The sequence below is a fragment of the Juglans microcarpa x Juglans regia genome, chromosome 8D, assembly GCF_004785595.1.
Source record: "Juglans microcarpa x Juglans regia isolate MS1-56 chromosome 8D, Jm3101_v1.0, whole genome shotgun sequence".
NCBI lineage: Eukaryota > Viridiplantae > Streptophyta > Magnoliopsida > Fagales > Juglandaceae > Juglans > Juglans microcarpa x Juglans regia.
In genome coordinates this window covers 49643-70987 of record NC_054608.1, presented here as the reverse complement: position 1 = coordinate 70987, position 21345 = coordinate 49643, and the positions used below count along the sequence as shown (strand labels likewise).

Sequence of the window (21345 nt, the reverse complement as noted above, 5' to 3'; positions counted from 1 at the left end):
ATGAAAATAATTTAAAAGAGAGTTTATATTGTGGACCGGTCTATGAATAAGCTTGGCTTGCTCCCTATAAAGCTCGACTAGCTTACTTCTCAATCAATTTTTATTTGGAAGTCGTCATTTTGTATGTTAAACGAGTTGATCTTGTTTGTAACATGCTTCACAAAAAAAAAAAAAAAAAAAAAAAGAAAAAAAAAAAGAGAAAGCTTTCACTAAATAGTTTGCCAGCCAAGCGGTAACTTATATTTCGAGAAATATATTGTGATACCTCATTCTGATAAGTGATAGTATACGGAATCTCATATTGAATATAAAAGTTTTTATTCTTTATAATGTTCAAATGATGTTCCAATTGTATCATTGACTTGTTCTTTTAGTATATAGACCATGTAACTTGGACCGTGTGTTTCAGAATTACTGCATTAGTTGCCAAGTGGATGGAAGTTATGTAATGTATGCAATTATTTTATTTTGTATTTAACTTAAGCTTCATACGAATGAAAACATGATGACTATTCAGCTTAAAGGTTTCCGAGTGTTTGGACGGATATTGGCTTCTCGAATTGCAAAATTGCAAATACTGTTACTTTGTGATTTTCATCTATACAATTTCCATCACAATAATTCTGGTACCCTACATATTCAAGGGTCAACACCATACGTCATTCTTTTTTTGATCGACCTTCTGGCTTCCACAGTTTTGCCTAATCTAGAAGAGTACGCCGATCTAGGAAGGTGGAGACACAGGACGGTAGGAAGTTCACGGGCATCGTCACCCTTACACATTTGCAAACCGGAATGGGATTCGCAATCAATTTACCTTGTCTGACCTCTGCCTTCCAAGGAAGGTGATGATGGGATCCCACTCTCGTCTAAAGCAAGAATGAAAATCTAGTTTACCAAATGAGATATATTTTTTTAAAACTAGAAAATACATCAAGCCAATTCACTATTGAAGTGCACAACTCACTGCAGAGTACTAGGCTACTAGCACCTCCCTTACAGCACCGCCAATCTTTTTACACAAGGAGCATAATTCAAAAACTAAATCAGAATAATGTAGCCCAAAGTTACAATTCGATGAGATATTGGGTTAGAGTGTGAAAAGTAGTGGCTATCTTCACCAAACATATTCGCCTCCACCATTGCCAATGGTGCAACAAGCAACAGGTAGGGTTGCATATGCAATAGCCTTCCGGGGCAACTGATATAGCAGAATTAGCAATTTGTTAATGCCTCCCCTTAACATGAATGTACATATAGAGCGGAGCAAATCTGGGCTAGACATGACAGCCTCAAACTATTAGGGGTTGCAACGAGAGGCACTCAAGTCTTCAAGAAGAAGGAACTCCCTCAAAGCAACAAGAAAAAATTCAAGTGAAGCCAGAAAAAAATGCACTTCCACGCTATTACTTCGTTTGTGAAACTTCCTGGAGAGCTAGATTTAACTCCTGTGCAGACTTTGCAACTGATCCACCCCTTCTATGGGTAAAAGACGAAAGGAAAAAGGAAAATAGCATATTGGGTATAAGTATATAATGATGAAAAGCGGAGTCAAGGACTCAAGCCAGCCAAATAAAATTAGAATGCGCACCTAGCAACGGCAGGTAGGCAGCGTTTGACTTTTTCAAGCTCTATAAAGCATAGGTTGCAACGCTCCAGCCTATGATACCAATCCAATAGCAAGTGACAATGAATAATATATTGATGTTGCATAATTGAAAAAAAGAAAAAGGATATGAAGCCAAACACACCTTTGCTCTGCCTCAATATCCACACCAACTGATGACGATGCTGACAACGTGGAATAAATGACTGAACCAAATATTCTGACGAGTTTAAGCAACATGTCCAAAGAGATGCTCAGATGCCTAATTATGTTCAGACCGTCAAATACAGGAAACTCAACGGCTAAATCATTAATGTAACTAAACTAAACATCATTATATCACGTTTAAAGGTTGAGAATAAAAGCATGAAATTTGGTAAAAATGCAGAGGCAAAAGGCAACAACAGTAAAGCCTGGAGAATTTTGGTTTTTTGTTTTTGTTTTTATTGGCACCGGATGTCCAAGAACAAAATCCCGACTAATCTTGGGGGAACTAATTCAAGTGTACCTAAAATAATTCAAGAGAAAATTCTCCTAGTTCGATGGCCCATTTTTTTTTGGCAAGAAAGAATTTTATTCATTGAATAAAATAGGTGCAACCTATGCACACAGGAAGTATACAAAAGAAAACACCTAATTACATTCTATAAAGGACACGAAAACAGAAAATCATGAGCTGAATCTCCATTAAGCACTATAGTTGAAAACCATTGAAATAAAGAAAACACAGAATTTCCAGATTTCCTCCATGGTGCACTCCTTATTATTAAAACATCTCTCGTTCATTTCCCACCAAATACACCACATGAGACACAAATGAACCATCTTCCACACAGCAGCCACTTGAGAACTTTGCAATCCAATCCAACCGCAAGTAAATCCACTACTTTCATAGGCATCACCCAAGCCATCCCACTCTACTGAAAACACCATCCCACAGTGCCTTTGCCACCTCGCAGCGCAGAAGCAAATGATCTACAGATTCCCCATGCTTCTTACACATGAAACGCCACTCCATAACAACAAGACCACACTTTCTCAAGTTATCAATCATCAGAATATTCCCGAGTGATGCTGTCCATATGAAAAAATTGACTTTGGAAGGCACATGTGACCTCCAAATACTCTTCCAAGGAAAAGGAGAACAATGCTGAACAGTCAAAGCCTTATGGTAAGACCGTACCAAAAACTTTTTACAGCCCTTATGCTTCCATATCATTCTATCCCTCTCATTACCACCAACCCCCAGTGAGTGTAAGAAGCTGAAAAAATCAGAGACCTCATCAATTTCCCAATCCTGTACAGCTCTAGTTAAACAAACATCCCACTGCAATGTTCCATTGGAACGGTTTAACAAATCAGCAACAGTAGAATTCCGATTGGCTGCCAAACAAAAAATAACCGGAAACGTACTAGAAAGAGCCCGATCACCACACATCAAGCCAAAAACGAATCCTTGAACCCTCAAATCTCCCAACCCTTCCTAATAAATTTCCAAAGACTCACACCATAAGCCCCCCCTTGCCTCTTTAGAACACCAACCCCCCACCCCCACCCACCCACCCAAAGCCTTGTTGAAACTTCTCAAATTTTGAACCCCCAAACCTTTGTTTGAAATAGAAGCACAAACTCTATTCCAACTAACAAGGTGGATTTTAGGCTACGTTTGGATATTTAGATGGATTGAGCTGAGTTGTGAATAGTAGTATTTTATGGGACCCATTGAGATGAGTTTATCTGTTTTAGATTGAGATGAGTTTAACTTTTTAGGTTGAAATGTATGAAATAGGTTGAGATGAGTTTAACTTTTATATGGGAAGTTGAAAAAATAGTGGGTCCCATCAATGATTGGTTTGAGATGAGTTGAATTTGGTTCAACAACCAAACACAACCTTAGTCTCCTCACCCATTCCACCCCACGGAAAAGTATGAAATAATCTTTCAATCCAATTTGCCACCCTTACAGGCAATGGAAATAAGGATAGATAATAAGTTGAGAGATTGGAAAGAGTAGTTTTAATAAGAGTAATTCTATCCCCTTTAGAAAGATATAATCGCTTCCAACCTGTCAGCCTTTTCTCAAAATTTTCAACTACCCCATCCCATATGGACTTAGCCTTAAAAGATACCCCAAATGGAAGACCAAGATATTTCATAGGTAAAAAAGCAATTTTACAACCCAAAAGGTCTGCCAAACAGTTAATATTCCGCACCTCCCCCATCGGAATCAACTCCGACTTACCCAAATTCACCTTAAGGCTTGATACAACTTCAAAACATAATAATACAGCCCTTAAGGCTTGAATTTGCCCACGATCAGCACCACAAAAAAAATAAGTGTATCATTTGCAAAAAGAAGATGAGACAGAGTGATAAAACCGTCATTAGCATTTTCCACCGAAAAACCAGATAGGAAGCCCCCCCTCCCCCCCCCCAAAAAAAAAAAACCGCCTCCATCATTCGACCCAAAGCCTCCATGATAATGACAAAGAGGAAAGCGGATAATGGACCCCCTTGTCTTAAATTGCGTGAGCTATGAAAAAAAACCACAAGGATTTCCATTAACTAACACTAAAAACCAAGCAGTGGAAACAAAATGTTTAATCCATGCACACCACCTCTTCCCAAATCCACATCTCCCAAGCATATAGAAAAGAAAGTCTCAATTCACATGATCATACGCATTTTCCATATCCAGCTTACAAATAACACCAGGAACACGTTCCTCAAACAACTATCAAGACATTCATTAGCAATCAACATAGAATCAAGTATTTGTCTACCCCGAACAAAAGCATTTTGGGGTTTAGAAATAATTTTCATACGGTTACCAAGCACCTTTGAGATTATCTTATAAACCCCACTTACAAGGCAAATAGGGTGAAAATCCTTCAACTCAGAAGCCCCAGCTATCTTAGGAATGAGAACAATAAATGTGGTATTAAGAGACTTCTCAAACTTGTGATAAGAATAAAATTCCTGAAAAACCCGCATCACTTCTTCTTTCACAACATCCCAACAAGCTTGAAAAAATGGCATAGAAAAACCATCCGGGCCCAGGGCTTTATTTTTAACCATTCCACAAACCACCTGATAAACCTCATTATCCTCAAATGGTCTCTCCAACCAGCTCGCAGAAAAATGATCCAATGTATCAAAAACCAACCCCACAAGCTTGGGCCTCCATTCAGCTGTTTTGGTTAAAAGAACTTCATAAAACTGCACAATATGATCCTGAATCACGGCAGGGGATGAAAGCACACTGTTATCAGAATGAAGCAGCTCGATGCCGTTACAACGCCTATGTGAGTTAGCCAATTGGTGAAAAAATTTAGCACATTTGTCACCCTCTTTCAACCATAGGGCCCAACTTTTGCCTCCAAGATATCTCCTCCATCAATAAAATCCTCTCAAGCTCAATCATCACTTCTTTTTTCCTCAACAATGCCACCTCATTCATAACCTCATTCTCCTCCCCAACCTCCACCGCATGCAACTCCTCCAAAAGGGAATTTTTCTGATTATCAATATTCCCAAATACTTCAGCTTTCTACTTCTTTAAATCCTTCTTCAGTGCCTTGAGTTTTCCAGCAAGTATAAAACTAGGTGTTCCCGTACATTGATAAGAAGTCCACCAACTCCTTACCCTATCCACAAACCCATCAGCTCCAAGCCACATGTTTTCAAACTTAAAATACCACCGACCTTCATGTAAACCACCACAATCTAACAAAGTAGGGAAGTGATCTGAACAAACTTGAGGCATTCTCTTTTGATATAGCTCAAGAAAATGAGTTCTCCCAAGATGGAGATACAAGGAATCTATTGAGTCTTGACCAGCTCCTACCGTTGGACCAAGTGAATGCTCCCCCTACAAGGGGAAGATCCAAAAGATTCAAATCAAAGATAATCTCTGAAAATTCCTCCATAGCCGAGGACATACAAGTTTCTCCTGAACACTCACTAAGGAATTGAATAATGTTGAAATCCCCACACATACACCAAGGTAATTCCCACAAATAATACAAACCCTCCAATTCCTCCAACAATAAACGTCTATCCCTTTCCAAGTTTGGCCCATAAACTCCTGCAAAAGCCCACTTCCACCCATCCTCCATATTTTTAAAAGAACATGCTACAATAAAATGCCCAATACTCTCCTCCACTAACTCCACCACTCTATTATCCCACATCAAAAGAACACCTCTTGAAGCTCCTGAAGAAGCCAAATACACCCAACCCACAAAAGCACACCCCCACAAGCTATGAATAATACTTCTATCAATAAAACCCATCTTCGTTTCTTGAAAACAAATGATATCAATCTTCCAATTACAAAGAAGAGACCTCATACAAAGACGTTTGTTCACATCATTAATCCCCCTCACATTCCAAGAGAGAATCTTAGGCTTCATGAGAAAAAAAGAGACTCCCTCCCTTTCAATCTGTCCCTCCCAACACTGCCATCCTTTGTATCATAATTAATGGAACATTCTAATCTTCTTAACTCCCTTTCCTTCTTAGAGGCTGACTTCAACTAGCTTCGATAGCAACAAGAAGAGCCTTAAATTGCTCTTCAAATCTTCAACCTTTTTTAAGACCCAATCTGAGGCATTTTTGGTTGAAGCATGGGGCGGGAGGGTACGTATAGGAGTCAGGCTACCCACATCCTCATCAAAGCTTTCCCCCTCATATAATTCCAATTGTAAATTGGGCTCAACCAAATCCCCTCCAGAAGAAGACTCCTGCTGTAAATCTCCAGAAAAAGCCAATAACGAGCTATCATTCATCTCAGGATGCAAAAGATTTTCAATTGGATAAATCGGCTTTAATAACAAAGGAACCGAGTCCAAAAAATGCACTCCATTAACCAGAGGAGCCAAAGACATGAATGGATTAAAATCACCTTCACACACCACCTCCTTTTTAGTGTCCCGTACCACTAATTCGCCCTCTTCCACCACTGGCAACAGAAACATTTCTGACACACCACCAGAGGAGTCGCCAGTGACTGACGAAGTAGTCTGTGCAACCTCCAAGACCATCAGATCAAGTAGTGGCGGCCATTGTGCTAGAAGAGGATACCGCACCCGAGATTCCCAATACACCAATACAAGTCTTAGCCTTCCATACCCGTTTCGGGCTTTTAACTAGGCCCGACCCATTCACTTTAATTTTACCCTTCAAACTTACATCCCTCTTATGACCCATACCAGAAGCCTACCCACCCTTCATAATACCCTACTGTGTATCCATTCCACTTTTACCTTCAGAGCCCATAGGACCCAACCCTAACCCATTTGAACATGAGATCCACATTAAATTTCATATCCAATAACGCATCATGCATGGCCTTCAGCAAGAAATCCTTCCCAACCCCTAACGTGCCTTCGTTAGAATTCAGACCGTCACCCTTGAGAATACGAACAAACTCCTGCATCGACTGCCCTCACGAATGCAACATCTTCCCACCAGACTTCCCATGAACCTCCCTACTGCCCTCCATACACGGTGGCGGCTTCTTCAAAATGTCTATAAAGGTCCCCTTCCATCCCTCTTCAACGTAAGACTGTGATGAAACCTTCTTAGGTACTCTATATTTTACACCCGAAACAGAGGAAGAAGAAACAGCCACTCTCAGCGATTCTTCAAACCTCCTCCACCCCTCGCCCTTTGACCCTTCTGGAATAGCGATGAAGCCACACCTTCTTTCTCGTCCAAACTCCGACAAAGACACAAACCTAGCATAACTATTGTGACATCTTTGAACCACCAACACTTGATTCCCCTTCCTTCGAGTTTTATAAAACTCAGAAGAACCAACAGACACTCCACAAGCTCCCACCGCAGATGCCAACCATTCCATAGCAGCAACGTCGATGGAAATGAACTTAGTGACCCTATGACTGCTCTCTGTGATCCTCCACCACTGGGCATTTTCTTTTTTAAGCTCAAAGAGCTTCTTATCCATATGTATCTTCTGACAAAAACCCATCAAACAAACCAGTACCTAGTTCGATGGCCCATAGAAATCATTTGCACCCAAGGGTTTGAAAGTTAGACATGGAAGGAGCATACCACCAAGACCAAAGACTCTTTAACACTTTGGAAAATTTTATTAGCATACCCCTAGGGGTTGCCTGGAGAATTTTATGTTAGAGCCCTTCTACTCATCATCTCTACACCATACACCACACTTGATTTTTTATTTATTTTTTATTTTTTTTGTTGTATTCTTGCTAAACTAAAGGAATTTTTCCTACTCATCATCTATACACCACACATTTGGTAAGGAAAAAAAAAAAAAAAGATGCCATAGAATTTTTCTCAATATAAATATGAACACAAGCAAAAGATGCCATAGGTACTATCACACCACGGTCCCATTCCATCTTTGGACATACATTAATAGGAGTCACCAGATTTTATGGCTTGGGAACACATTAAAAGGTCTTGAACACATTTACATTAGTTCCTATAAATTGCAATTATCGAATTCTAGCATTAGCACGCTAGGTTTACAGGAAGAGTGGTTATATATCTTTCTAAACGAGAAGCAAAAAGAATGGTTTCCTACAACCAATAGATATTTTTATGGGCAACACTTTATAAATGATCAAAAGAGGTGTCTCCTGATTACACATGGTGAATACCCCAACCAAATAGTGACAAGGAAAAAATCAACTATAAATTGGACACGTCACTATGTCCTGAATACAACTGGGCCTTCTATAGAGAAATAAAATTATTTTCAGCATCAGTGGGAAAAAAACCCAGCAGTGGTATTGACTAACCAGAAAAACAAACCGGAAATAAAAAAAAAACTCTTACCTATCCATGTCACTTTCAAGAAGTCCTATGAGAAGTGGCAGAAGACAAGTGCAAATATCCAATGTAACAATGTCAATTTTCTCAGCCATGATGCTCATTACATCGGCAACAACCTACAATCAACAGCATATAGTCATAAAACAAGAGCTTTTCAGATACATAACAAATGGGAAAAAAAATTCCAAGGCATTACAATATACTTACAGCATGATCAGCCATTTTCGCCATTGCACCAACAACACCCTTTACATCACTCCTTTCCCAATATCTATAAACAACCTGCAAATAATTAGACACAGTTTCAGTAAATTATTTATGTTAGTAAACTAGATGACCATAATCCAAATCTATGACATAATCCAATAATTGAATTGGGCAATAATTTAGTAAAAGAAAACACATAACCAGACGAAGAGAAGCAAAGAATATACTGTTCACTTCTACATTAAGACTTTTAATTCATACCCATGTTGTTCAAGTGTTTAGAAGAGTTATTTATGTGCTTTGCAACAAAAAAGCAAAAGATGCACACACTTATATGAGAAATTATCTTAATATTGGAAGAAATGCTTTTTTGATACGTAGAAGATTATATTAATAAGAATAGGCATAGCCCAAGTACACAGGGAGTATACAAGCGGTAACACCTAGTTAAGAGGAAAAAATAGAAACAAGAAAATCATGAGAATCTAGCCCATTGAAGTCAACAGCTGTAGCCCATAGGAATAAAGTATTAACAAAGAACAATCTAATCTCCTCCAGTGAGCGTTCCCGATCTTCAAAATTTTGATCATTTCATCCCTTCCATATGCACCATAAAATAAAGACAGGACCATCGTCCACAAAGCTGTCATTTGTGGAATACCACCAGTATTCTTCCAGATGGCCAAAAGCTCAACCACAGTAGCAGGCATATCCCAGGCTAGCTCCAATCTTCTAAAGACATCGTCCTATAACGCCCTAGGAATCTCACAATGGAGTAGCAGATGATCCACAGCTTCACCATTCTTTCTGCACATACAACACCAGTCAACAACAATCACCCAACGTTTCCATAGGTTGTCCATAGTCAAGATCTTTCCCAAAGAAGGTGTCGAAGCGAAAAATATCGCCTTTAGAGGCTCCTTGTTTCTCCAAATGCTTTTCCAAGGAAAATGATTGTTCTGCAGGTTTGTAAGGTCTTATAGTAGGAACAAACATGAAATGTACCTTTTCTAGCAAGTACCCACCACATCTTATCAGTCCCTTCTCAAGCTCATGGAGTAAAAGAGGCTGAAAAAATTAGAGAAACTGCCAACTTCCCAATCATGGGTCGCCCTGATAAAGTTCACATTCCATTGAATTGAGCCACCCGACATCTCCATTAGGTCCGCCACCAATGCCTCCTATTCTCTCACAATCCTGAATATTGGGAAGAATTGAAAGCCTAAACCACAATCAATTCATAATTACAAATTGTATGAGGCATATATATAAAACCTAAGATTAGGAACACTTGCATGCACACCGGCCCCCATGGATGTGATCTGGAAATGCTAGACCATTCTGAGTTTGGCCTTTTCTTTTCCCCTCCCTCTCTCCCCCTCAAATGAGTCTCCTTCCCTTCAAATTTCTCTCCTTTGTTTGATATCTGAGATCACCTTTTTGGCTTCCGCTACGCTTTTCATTAATAACACAAAGGATAATTATATACTGAACCCTTTGGCATAACCTTCATTTCAAATTAAATCCAGAAGTTTCAATTCCAACAATGTCCCCTGATACCATCCCAATTGTTGCTATATAGACCTTAAATAGTCTCCAATAACTAAAAGAAACAAAAACAGCGTACTTTATACTCTAAAGCCTCCATGGGCTGTAAGAAACACCACATGATTACCAAAAGATATATTGGTACCAAAAATACCCAAAAAAATGATAGCATCTTCATTAATCCATCTTTATTTGATAGGGTTTTTACACATGAATAAGTCATTCTGTGCCCAAGTAGGTCCCAAATGCAGTTTACATGATTTTGTGTCATTCTTAGTTAACAGAACCACAACAAGAGTCAGAATACAACAATTTTGAAATTATAGAGTTGATACTGATGTTATTATCATAACTCATAAGAGATTTTAGCTAGGCTTTTTTACAAAATGACATCAAGCAATCATAATATCTTTTTGGCCAACCTTGGGCTTCCCATCTTGATCTAATGAGATTTTCACTGGCTTATCTTCATCTTGAACTAACTAGATTTTCACCCACACAATCTCACTATAGCCCAGTTTGGATTCAGAAAGTGTTTCATCTCATCATTACAACTTTCTCAAATTCCCACACAAAATATAATAAACAATTCAACTTTTTCAAATCCCAAAACAATAATAATATTAAAAAATAATATTCTACCAATATTTTTTTCAACTTTCATCTAAAATCATATCATCTCATCTGTGAATCCAAACCAGCCCTATAGATTATTAACTATAAGAAAATCTAAGAAGAATAAAAAATACCCTATCCAACTTGCCGACCTACTTCTTATCACTATTTCATCGAGATTTCCTATGTGCACCCCACCGCGCCCCGCCCGCCGGGGGGGGGGGGGGGGTTGGTACGGTTTCCTTGGGAAAGATCTTACACAATAGACAGCTTAAGGAAACATTCGTTGTCATAAATTAGTGTTATATGTGCAAAAAGAACGGGGAGTATGTTGATCATCTATTACTTCATTGTGGGATTGCCATGACCATGTGAAATGAATTCTTTGCTCGAGTGGGACTAGCTTGGGTGATGCCAAGAAGGGTGATTGATCTCTACGCTTCTTGAAGAGGCCTTCAGGGTAATTCTTAGACTGTAGAAATATGGAAGATGGTCCCAATATATTTACGGTGATGTATTTGGAGGGAGAGAAATGAAAGAAGCTTCGAAATCGAGAGTGGTTCATGGATCAGCTTAGATATTTCTTTTCCAATACTTTACTCCATTGGTCGATTGTAATTGATTTTAATGTGCACTTTCATGAATTTCTTTTTTTTATAAGTAACTTTCATGAATTTCTTGTATCACAAAACTAGCATGCATAGGTGATGCTCTTGTATACTTGGGTTGTTGCCCATTCTCATGATCAATAAAATTTTGCTTACCAATGAGAAAAAAGAAGAATAAAAAGATAAAAAGAAATAATAAAGGCATCGAACAAAACATGAGCATAACTAAAGGTAAATCACCTGTAACTTGGCTGAACGAGACTGCATAGAGCTGACAAACTGATCATGTTGTTCCATTACATCTGCAATACCATCGTCATCACTAGCAGACACCATTTCTTTCTCAAAAGATGGAAGATATCCTCTTTGTTTAAACTGTAACCAAAAATATGATTGCATTTTAGCAAAATGACACCAAATACAACCGTAACACTAAAAACTCTTTAATCTACAAGGTCAGATGAAGTAACATGCTACAAATCCCTTATTGAGCTTTAAGCAATATGAACAGATTGGTGATAATAAAGGACCACTTGTACGGGTACAAGTTCTCCTACCTGTCTCTTAACTTATATGCCATTATATTTCTATTTGGCTCTACCTCAGAATAGCAACTCTATCATTGGAAGAGTATTAATGGAATCAAACACCTCTAAGAGCAACCTTTTTCTCTTGTAATGCTTGCTTAGGAAAAGTGATACCATTATGGCAGATTCATGTTGTATGTGTAGTAAGAGCAAAAAATCTGTTGACCACCTTTTACTCCATTGTGAGGTTGTCAGGGCCTTGTGGAACACCTTCCTTGGTAGAGTTAGATTGGCTTGAGTTACGCCTAGAAGGATAGTAGACCTCTTTGTAAAATGGAGAGGGTCATATTGCAGCCCTCAAATTGGCATCAGCATGGAGGATGGCTCGTATCTGTCTAGGGTGGTATATTTGGATGGAAATGAATGATAGAAATTTTGAATTCCGATTATTTTCTTTTATCCTTTTATGTTCCTAAATGATATTTATCATAAAAGAAAAAACACCCTTAAATTCTAGTGATTACATGAGAAGTTGAAATTCCAAATCCAACCATAAGAAGAATTGAAAGATGTTGACTCCCTTCAATTCTATACTGAGCTTAAAGGATTGGCATGATTTTTTAGGTAAGAGCACATCTCCAAGTACTTATAGTCTCCCTGATATTAACAGAACGATAAATTCTAATAGCAAAGAAAATGAAAACCAAGACTTGTCTTCCCCCCCCCCCCCCCCCCCCCAATTAAAATGGCATTCATAAAAAATTCCCAATAATGTAGTATGTACTCGGTAAAACTGTCATATGAGAATTGTCACGCTATTCAAACATAGAAGGATAATGTACAATATGGATGGATCAAATGAAAAGGTATACAACAATTGAAACACGCTCATACTGCATTAAAGGGGAGCATTTTTGCTGCAGAGACAGTGCCAGGGGGAATACAGGAAGTGGGTCCCTCATAAGTCGGAGATCTTTCTCTTTTCTCCCAATTCACAACAAGTGATCGCGTTCTACCTGGATATTTTGCAGAAAATACCATGAGTGATACTTCATACAACCCCATTCACTCATGAACATCAACTGCAAGTAAAATGTTTACCTCCTCTTTCACTTTCAATTGAACATGCATCTTTCTTCACCTTATGCCCACATGCATCATCTGAGGCAAAAAACAAAAATGGAGTTTAAGAAAAAAAAGTACAATTCAAGCCACAAGTGACAGATGTAAATGTTAAGACAAAATCCAAAACCCATGCTCTAAGAGGGTCACCCCTCATTCGAACAAACCAAAGACCTAGGCAGCAGAAAAGCAACACCGAAACTACCAAATGGCCTGCGACCAGGACTGCAATTAATGGTCAAACAATCAAATGTCCTTAATCTACCATTTGTGAATGCAGAGATGTAATTTCATTTCTAACATTAAGTTTTCCTTCATCATTCTAGCTGGAACTTGAAAATTACTGGACTTTAGTCCAAGCAGTTTCTAAATCAATTCCTCTAAATATGCTCAAAAACTCCATCTGCTTTGCTTTCACATAAGCCTGATAAAGGCCCATTAATTAAGGGACAACTGACAAGGGATTGCCAGATACATTTACAATCAGGTTTTTGTAGTTTCATGCCTCTGTCCTCTAGATGCACAAATCTCACCAGAAATGAGATGTTACTATGAGGACTCAAAACCTCATGGTAACTATCAGGTCTTGTCACATAAAAAGCATTTTGATAGAAATGATATAAAATTCATTATTCTTAATAAGCAAGCAGCAAGAAATGATATAAAAATTAAACAAGTTGAATAATAGAGATTTGAATACACACAATTTTCATGCTGATAGCTAGCAACTGTCTCCGTCATTGAATTTACTTCCTGCTTTCCAGATCCAACAAATCTGTCATCCTTCATGCTCTTTTCAGCAGCAGATATCCCTTGAATCGAACTTTTAACTGCATGAAATATATTCCTATCTCCACCATTTCCCAATTCAACAGCTTTAGAACCTGAGAATTCAGGCGCAACAGAGACAATTGGTTTATCCACTTCATCTCTGATGTTAGGGAACTTTCGGAAGTCAGAAGCCTTTGACTGGAAAGTGAATGGCATTGCTCTTCCAGCTACAGAAACTTCCCTTCTGGACTCAGCTGCTTGCTCTGACCTCATATTGGTTCTGGGGACGATTACAGGTATCACATCCAATTTGTTAATAACTGGAACACTGGCTGTTGACAGCAGCTTTGTGGAATTCCTCTTCGGAGCTGTTCCACTAGGAACTGTCACAGAACTAGCAGGAATTGTTTTTGGAGTAGCATTCAAACCAATCCTCTGAGGAGTAGCAGGTACACTTCCTGGGGCTTCAACCACATCGAAGAATCAGGAATGAGAAAACTGGAGATAATTAGAATTTTTATACAAAGTATACAATTTGCAAATTAAAAATTACAGAGTAAAGCAAAAGGCAGTATTCAACCAAAATAATAACAGGCGAGCATTAAGAAGGCAAAAACGCAAAAAAAATTGTTACATACGTGCCAAAACTTTTGGCTCCTTAATAGGGTCTGCATTTTGAGAAACTGATAACCTTCCTAGAGATTTTATTTCCTTCACTGAAGGATCTGAATTTTGTGAAATGGATAGCCGGCCTCCACTACCTTTAGCAGTGTTCTCATTTGGTACTGACAGATTCCCACTTGAAGAAGATTTAGATTCTGAATGGCCATTTAATCTGGAAACATTACTAACTGCATATGGTTCTATGCGCTGCTCAAAAGGTAAGAAGTTGCAAGCAACTCATCAGTTCAAAATTCAGATCTGACACATACAGCACAAAAAGACAAGAAAAGACCCATTAATAGGAAGAAATGAAAGTAATCAAAGTAATACCGAGATGTCTACAACCCATACTCCAACGCAACTCTGGTTGTATGAGCAGCCAAGAAGTTTTCCGTCATGAACATTGAGATCTGACAGTCTGGACCATCCCACATCTACGGCGTCATGACATCTTATTGGTTCCCATGTGAAAACCTATGAAGTAGCAATAAAAAAAATAACTCAAGAATCATTAGCTTTATATCTCACCTTTGAAAACATCCAAACCATTACAAGAACTCACCTTCAAACTTTCATGCAACCCACATAGTAGGGTCCTACCATCAGGATTAAAAGTCAAACAGCGGACTCCTGTTGTCTGCAATAGCATTGAACAAATCATATGGATAAATTACCTCATATGGAGAATAACAAAAAGGTTAACACTGGCAATTTGGGCCTTCAATAGTATGGGCGTTAGTAACACAAAACACAAAAATACCTCAGGTCCAGCCGAACCAATTAGCTCAAAGGTTTCAAGGTCCCAAAATTTAACACTCCTATCTGCTGAACCTGGGCAAGGGGAAAAATAGATATAAGAAAAGCAAGCTGTAAAAGTGTATTTTGATTCGAGAGGGTCATGCACCCAAATGCAATAAAGTAGAATTTTGCTTTATAAAAGACTGGGTAATTCCTTGATCATTATGAGCTAAGGATGTGCCTTTAGGCGCACAAATCATTTAATAGCACCAGATATCGGCTAGAAACAAGGCTGGGACATCTAGTTGAAATTCCCCTAAGCATGGAAAAAATAAACATACGAGCCATTCAACAATTCCAAATTTTAAGCATGGGACAAATAACTTGAGCTTGTAAAGTGTTTTATGTTTGAGTGATGTTTGGGAATGAAATTATGAGAAGTTTTGAGAATGCTCATCTTTGCCAAACATCTCCTAAGACTCCAAGCAAAGTTTAATATATCAACCCATGCTTTTGATGACATTTTCTTTTTGTTTGATTTATATATTTTGTTGCTATTATTACAAGAAACTTATATGCAGTAAATCATGGTTTTGGAGCTCTTATTGTTGAGATCATGATTGTAAATTATTCTCGTATGTTTATTGTCAAAGGAAGAAGCAAGTATCTTGAATGGGTTCTATAGAATTTTTTTTTTTTTTTTGATAAGTAAATGGGTTGTCTAGAATTATAGTCCATTCGGTTCATTTCTAACCTGTTGCCAGCAAAAACTCATGCGGATGAAAGTCTATGCACTGAACCTGGCCCTCATGAAACTTGAAATCATGCAACAGCTTCCCAGCAGTCAGATCCCACAACTATAAAGAAAAGTGCACAACATAAAGTCCATTGAGAAAATCATAATTATAAATTCACAGTTATTTACAAAAGTATATATGTTTTTTTTAAGTATCTGTCTTCATCTATGCAGCAAACACGCTCAATGCACTAAATTTAGCCAGGTCGGTCCCATTGTATGCCTAGGTAGATTAGATTTGCATATCTATAACTACCCAATGACTGGCAAAGAACCACTGCTTGAAATTAATAAAAAGTTGGCTATAACAAGGAGGCCAATATTGACAAGAACCATAAAAACATGAGTTCCTGCATGAAACAGCCTCAGCTGAAGTGTCAACATGTGCAAGACTCCAAAAAAAGTCCTCTCACAGATCACCAAATCAGGGTGCATTAAATGATTTATTATCATTTTAAAAGCATGAGAGGTGCAACCCTGGTATACAGAATGAATAAAAAAGGATAATCCAACTAGCATGAAAAACTAAAAGGGCAAAAATCTATGAAGACTACCATTTGAAGAAAATTATAAGGCCTCAACCATTGTCTCATGCCCTATCCCCCAATTGCATAACATGTGAGCACAAACAATGTGCACCCAGTTGAAGAAAGCGTTCAAATAAGTTTCTTTACATGTGTCTCTATAGATCATACTAGGGGGAGGGGACTTTTCTTTCCATTCTCAAAGACATAAATAACTTGTATTTCTCTGTGCTAGCTAAATTCCTCAAAAAACCTTGAACTAAGAGTAAAGCAGTTCTAACCTTCACAGTGTTGTCTTCTCCACCAGATACAACCCAACGGCCATCTGGAGTAAATCTGATTGCATTCACCCCTCGAGTGTGGCCCTTGTACGTGTGGATACACCCCTTCTTTCTGATATCCCATATCTTAAGATTCGTATCCAAAGAGCCAGATGCAAAGAACTCCCCAAAGGGATGGAAGTCGACAGATATGCAATTAGATCTGTGACCAGTCAGTGTGCGAACAACTGCATATAAAATCAAATTTCAAAGATAATATAGCATCGATATAATGAAGGCATTCAATGAGGATTAATAAGGATAATCACAACGGATTTCATTGAAAATTCTTGTATAGGGCTAAAGAAAATCAGATATGGATATAAGAAGCATACTCTTTGCCTCCTCTAAATCCCAAAGCTTGATTGTACCACTTGCAGCTCCTGCAGCAACTAGCACCTCTGAAGAATCAAAGCTTACCGAATCAATTCCACTTGTATGTCCAGACAAACTCTGGTAAAGGCAAAATATTAGATTAAACACAATGATCTAAGTCCAAAATGGTAAACTGATCAAAAGGTCTTTTATTCAGTGCACCTTACTGTTAGTAAAATCAAAACTATAGCTTTGTTAACATTTTTTTTAATAGGTAAAAATAACTATATTAAAGAGAATGAAAAAGGCATTGCCCAAGTACGCAAGGAGTATACAAAATAAAACACCTACTACATTCTATGAACCAGAAAAAGAAACAAGAAAATCATAAGCAGTAGTTCCATCGAGTACAATAGCAGAAATCCAAAGCAATAAAGTGTGCACTAAAAGCCTCCGAAGTTCCTCCAAAGTGCGCTACCCATTTTCAAAGCAGCTATCATTCCTTTCCAGCCAAATACACCACACGAGATACAAAGCAATCATTCTCCAAACCGCAGCCACCAAGGGACAACCTTGACAACCATTCTAACACGCTAGGAGATCCACCACCCTTCCCGGCATCACCCATGTGATACCCAATCTATTGAGAATCTCATCTCAAAGCGCCCTAGCCACCTCACAATGCAATAATAAATGATCCACGGATTCACCACTCTTCTTACACATGTAGCACCAATCCATGATAATAAGACCACACTCTTAGATTTTCCATAGTCAAGATTTTACCTAGAGAGGCAGTTCGAATAACGAAAGCAACTTTGGAAGGCACCTTACTCTTCCAAATACATTTCCATGGAAAAGAAGGATGCCTCTGAGAAGTCAAGACCCTATAAATAGATCGAACAGTGAACTTCTTGCTCCCATTAGGCTTCCAAAGCATCCTATCCATCTCAAAACAGCCAATACTCACAGCATACAAGGAACTGAAAAGCTCCTAAAAAGCACCAATTTCCCAATCCTGGACATCTCTAGTAAAGCGAACGTTCCACTAATAAGAACCATTGGTGTTGACCAAAAGGTCCAACACCGAGGCCTCCTAATCAAAAGCTATACGATAAAGGGAAGGGAACGCTGTCTTGAGAGCAAGGTCACCACACCATGTATCATGCCAAAATCTGATTCTAGATCCCTCTCCCACCGCAAAACATATATGACTAGCAAAACTCTACTAGCCCTCCAAACATTTTTCAATAAACCCACTCCATACGTGCCTCTCAACTCCTTGGAGCACCAACCCACACCCAACCCCCAAGCACTATCTATTTGAAGTCAATAACCTCCCTCCAAAAGGAGTCCCTTTCCAGGTGGTACCCCTCCACAAACAACCAACTCCCAATAAGAGCTTTGTTAAACATCCTCAAATTACAAACCCCTAATCCACCATTAGAAATTGGAGAGCAAACTTTGTTCCATTTGACCAAACAGAACTTGGCCTCCTCCCCAATTCCACCCCACAAAAAGCTCGAAATAACTTCTCAATTTGCATGGCCACCCCTGCCGGCAAAGGAAACAAGGATTGAGAATAAATGGGAAGATTAGAGAGAGTACTCTTGATTAAAGTGATTATACCCCCTTTCGATAAATGCATCATTTTCCACACTGTCAACCTACTCTCAATCTTCTCAATGACCCCATCCCAAATGGCTTTAGCCTGAACTTATAAACTTTAACAATGAGATCACATGGGGTAGCCATTAAAAGACATAACTAGAGATGGTTGGGGTGTTATAAGTCACTATTCAGTCATTGATATGGAAATTGAGGCAGATCAGCAGCAACTAACAATTCTAAATTGCTGGGCATAAAATTAATGTAAAAAAGGAACAAGTCAAAGCATTTGAGTGATGGACACACACAGAAACATGTTCAAATACAATGTGAAATTAGAAATAGAAGGATTTTTTGAATAAGTTATAGGAAAATCAGACTATACATGAAAACTAGAAATTAAAGATGCCTCAACACTCTAACCAAACATATTCAAGTAAAAGGTGGCAACTCAAAAAGTACTAACTGCTGGAAATGATAGTTTGAAAATAACGGAAAGAAAGAATGGATAAAGTGATAAAGGGTAAGGAAAGAAAAAGGAGAGAGAACGAACCAGGATGGCGTTAGGCTTGCCAATAGCCCAAAGATTGACCTTGTGATCCTCTCCTCCTGTGACTAGAACCCTGGACGACTTCCTGCCAATCTTGAGGCAATTCACACTGGAAGAATGTGCTACAAATTCCTCTGTTTCAGAAGAGCTGTTAAGGCTGATCAAACTTGAGAAAACAACTACGCATAGGCATTAAAACGTCATTAGAAAAGCAAAAACAAAGAAATAAGAGATCTGCACCCCAATCGACACCAAATCAACGAAATGTACGGGCATTTTTCATGACCATAGCGAAACCCTATATATATATATGATCGGTTAACAACATTTTAACAAGTAACGGGACATAGCGAAACCCTCTATGACAACGATAACGATTAGAAACCCAAAATGTAGTTAGAGCCGGAGGAAGTAAAGGATACGTAGCTTGTAGGCGCGTTTGGTAGCCATTTTGGCATTAGATAGAGAGAAACCCTAGCGATCGTAATCGCAAAACGAATAGAGGCAATAGGAGTTCTCCGAAGCAGACATTCAAATGAAGAAATCCGATGCTGATGCGGAATGAATCAGCGTAAAAAGATCTCATTGAACAGCCCCAGATCTCGAATACCGGCGCCAAATCCCAGCCTTTCAATGGCTCCATTTGCATAATTAATTTCACGAATCACTAAAAAAGGAAACCAAACGAAAAAAACAAAAACCCAAAAAAGAATGCGACTGACTGGAAGAAGTTGGTGGATGAACTCGATAAGATCTTTTGAGAGATTGAAGTCACCTTATATTTTAAAACGAGCAGCTGAGGTTTCTTCGAGCTCCCAACAATGCAAACCCTTTAAAGTTTTGAACTGCCAGCCTTCTTCTTCTCCTTCTTCTTGATCCGCTTTCTTCACCCTAAAAGGGAAAAAAGGACGGCCAGGAGGAGGTATGTGAGAGAGTGAACATCGTAAATGTTTTCACAAAGATAAGTTCGGTACTCATGCATACTGCTGCTACACTAGTTAGAGAGAAGCTGTTTAGATAGGACATACAAAAGTAGAAATTACGGTTTGAGCTTTGTTTGCTGCCAACAACACCAACACCCTCACCGCATTGACAGAACCAACCAGAAGGCCACCCCACCAGCAAGAAAGGAAGGGAAGAATGAAAGAGAAGAGGCGCTTTCACGAATTGTTTTATTTTGGGTCGTTGTTGTGTCCCTCCTCTTACCCAGTAATTGTTCATCTCTCTAAAATTTTTACTAACTTGTGTTCAAATTAATCCTAAAAAATAAAAATAAAAAGTAATAATAATCTTAATATAAATATATATCTCCTATATCTTATATATTAAAAATGGCTATGGCATACGAACATGAATAAATAATATTTTTGTTTAACACTTTTATTCCATTTATGTCCCCATATGGTTGGTTGTTATTACGGTTTTGCCCTCATCAAATATTATGAAAAGTAACTTTTTGTCCATTATTTTTTTTTTTTTATATATACATCAAAATCTACGATACCATAAAATGGTACCGCATGTAAATCAAAACAACCATCAAGAATAAAAATGCATTAATGTAATTAACAATTATGCATGCATATGATCAATTATGTATGTATATGATGAAATATGCATTAAACCCAAATCAACATTTTTCCTGAAAATGAATATTTTCCAACGCACGCTAAAATTCCATTTTTGGCTCGAAATATTTCCATAAAACATTTTTCCGTCATTTTCCGAGAAAAATGGCCCAAATCAATAATCCCACCATTTTTCCAGATAATGGCCCAATATCCATTTTAACCGTATGCACTATGATCTCTCATAGGGATCATCCGCACACCCTGGCTCCCTTCGTCACACCACGGGTAACGACCGTGTGAGTGACTTTGTAAAGAGCGATGCTCAGTTCTGCGTCCAGCGCCTTTGCAGCCAAGCATCCTCTAACCCCCGCCAGTAGAGGGGCTACAGAGTCGGCATGAGAGCTTTATCATCTCGTCCGATCCCGTTG

General features: G+C 38.5%; 1 protein-coding gene across 5 annotated transcripts; it reads right to left on the bottom strand.

The window, feature by feature from the left end:
- Window positions 1-892: 892 nt before the first annotated feature.
- LOC121242839 (katanin p80 WD40 repeat-containing subunit B1 homolog KTN80.4-like) lies at window positions 893-20528 on the bottom strand. Of its 5 annotated transcripts, none has more exons than XM_041140814.1 (20): window positions 20375-20528; window positions 20122-20237; window positions 19769-19983; window positions 19350-19480; window positions 17209-17326; window positions 16835-17061; window positions 15988-16090; window positions 15256-15326; window positions 15058-15132; window positions 14826-14969; window positions 14471-14702; window positions 13766-14296; window positions 13041-13100; window positions 12834-12955; window positions 11653-11787; window positions 8642-8716; window positions 8438-8550; window positions 1752-1868; window positions 1592-1660; window positions 893-1479 (listed from the first exon to the last, which is right to left on the bottom strand). In XM_041140814.1, exons 3-20 carry the CDS (start codon window positions 19794-19796, stop codon window positions 1407-1409), a joined length of 2424 nt encoding a protein of 807 aa, XP_040996748.1. In that variant the 5' UTR covers window positions 19797-19983; window positions 20122-20237; window positions 20375-20528; the 3' UTR covers window positions 893-1406. The 5 variants fall into 5 exon arrangements, with proteins under 5 accessions (XP_040996748.1, XP_040996750.1, XP_040996751.1 ...); XM_041140816.1 differs by having other exon boundaries at window positions 893-1476; XM_041140817.1 differs by having other exon boundaries at window positions 13766-14290.
- Between the last annotated feature and the right edge of the window lie 817 nt (window positions 20529-21345).